Source organism: Salpingoeca rosetta, assembly GCF_000188695.1.
Source record: "Salpingoeca rosetta unplaced genomic scaffold supercont1.36, whole genome shotgun sequence".
NCBI classification, from domain to species: domain Eukaryota; class Choanoflagellata; order Craspedida; family Salpingoecidae; genus Salpingoeca; species Salpingoeca rosetta.
In genome coordinates, this window is record NW_004754898.1 from 107,799 (window position 1) to 109,417 (window position 1,619).

Genomic DNA, 1,619 nt, shown 5'->3' on the forward strand with positions numbered 1-1,619 from the left:
GTGTGTGTGTGTGTGTGTGTGTGTGTGTGTGTGTGTGTGTGTGTGCAACTGTGTGTGTGTGTGCAGCTGTGTGTGTGTGTGTGTGTGCAGCTGTGTGTGTGTGTGTGGTGCAGCAAGAGCATGGCATCATCATCATCATCATCATCATCATCATCATCATCATCATCATCATCATCATCATCATCATCATCATCATCATCATCATCATCATCATCATCATCATCATCATCATCGCGCAATGCACAACACGGTGACAGGCGTCGCACGTGGCCACTATCGCGGTGACAGTCACGGTCTGAACCTGAACCGTTTCTACAACAACCCCTGCCCAACAACTCACCCATCGTGAGTACTGGTGCTGCTGCTGCTGCTGTTCTTGCTCGAGTTGACGGCAATTCGTCGATTGCGCTGTTGAGCTGGACACACTTCTGTTCCTCAACATCGAAACACACACACACACGCGCGCGCGCATATTCACCGACACGCCTCCATAGGATCTTTGCGAGCAAGGTGTTGACCTCGTTCTACTCACAGCAGCAAGCGGGTCTCGCATTCTACATCGACACACACGGTGCGGTGGCTTGTGGACGCGGGCATGGATACCTGTGCGCGTCTGCTTTTGTGTGTGTGTGTGTGTATGGGACACTTTCCTGCGTCCGTCTGCACCCCTGCATTGACGGAACAACACAACTGCAACCCCCCCCCCTCTGCGAACTTGACTACCAACCACCATCCACGAATCACCACCATCATCGCAGGCCACGCCACGAAGCGCGGGTGTTTCCTGTACGGAAACTGTCTGGAGAGTGCACGACACATCGACAACGTCACGTATGCGAAACTGGCAGAGCTCAACTCGCCGCACTTTGACTTTGGCTGCTGTAACTTCTCGGAGAAAAACATGTTTTCCAAGGTGTGTGTGCGTGCGTGTGCGTGCGTGTATGTATGTGTGTGTGTGTGGGTTTCTGACTGCTGCAAACGATGCCTTTTGCCCAAGCGCTCTGCTCATGCAACAACCTCCTCTTCTTCATTCTGTCACCGCGACCATCACATTCAGGACAAGCGCGATGGGCTGTCGAAGGAAGGGAGCGGGCGTGTTGGCACATTCATTGCCACGGACATCACCCACTGGTCTGATAGAAAACACATACACATACATACACACACATACACACATACACACACACACACACACACACACACACACACACACACACCAGTTGTTGTTGCAATACCTCCTTGTGTCTTGACCCCCCCCCCCCAACACCTCGCCTTTCTGCTTCAACAAACACTTCCTTCACTGCCCCTGTGTTCCCATTGCCTCATTGCACCAGGTGTCTGAGTTTCGGCAGCGGTTGGCATATCAGCCGGAAGTGGACGAGTCTGAAGTTGGCGAGTACCGCATCGCGATCCAGATGACGATCCTCATGAACGCGCCAGAGAAGGAGCGTTTGTGTACGTGACGTGTGTATGTGTGTGTATGTGTACGTGTCGTGTATGTCTGTGTGTGTGTACGTGTCATATGTCTGTCTGTCTATCTGTCTGTCTGTCTCTCTGTCTGCGTGTCTGTCTGTCATTGGGGGACTACAGGGGTTCGACGTGGGTGTGGTGCTGCTTCC

General features: G+C 52.7%; 1 protein-coding gene across 1 annotated transcript in view; it reads left to right on the top strand.

The window, feature by feature from the left end:
- Nucleotides 1-1,463, top strand: part of PTSG_13020 (uncharacterized protein) — a gene marked incomplete at its 3' end in the record, with an annotated part of 4,923 nt that extends 3,460 nt beyond the window's left edge. Inside the window, exons 8-12 of the mRNA XM_004988289.1 lie at nt 258-345; nt 495-571; nt 759-913; nt 1,058-1,096; nt 1,335-1,463. Of these exons, the coding sequence (XP_004988346.1) occupies nt 258-345; nt 495-571; nt 759-913; nt 1,058-1,096; nt 1,335-1,463 (488 nt within the window). The remainder of the gene's footprint in view (nt 1-257; nt 346-494; nt 572-758; nt 914-1,057; nt 1,097-1,334) is intronic.
- Between the last annotated feature and the right edge of the window lie 156 nt (nt 1,464-1,619).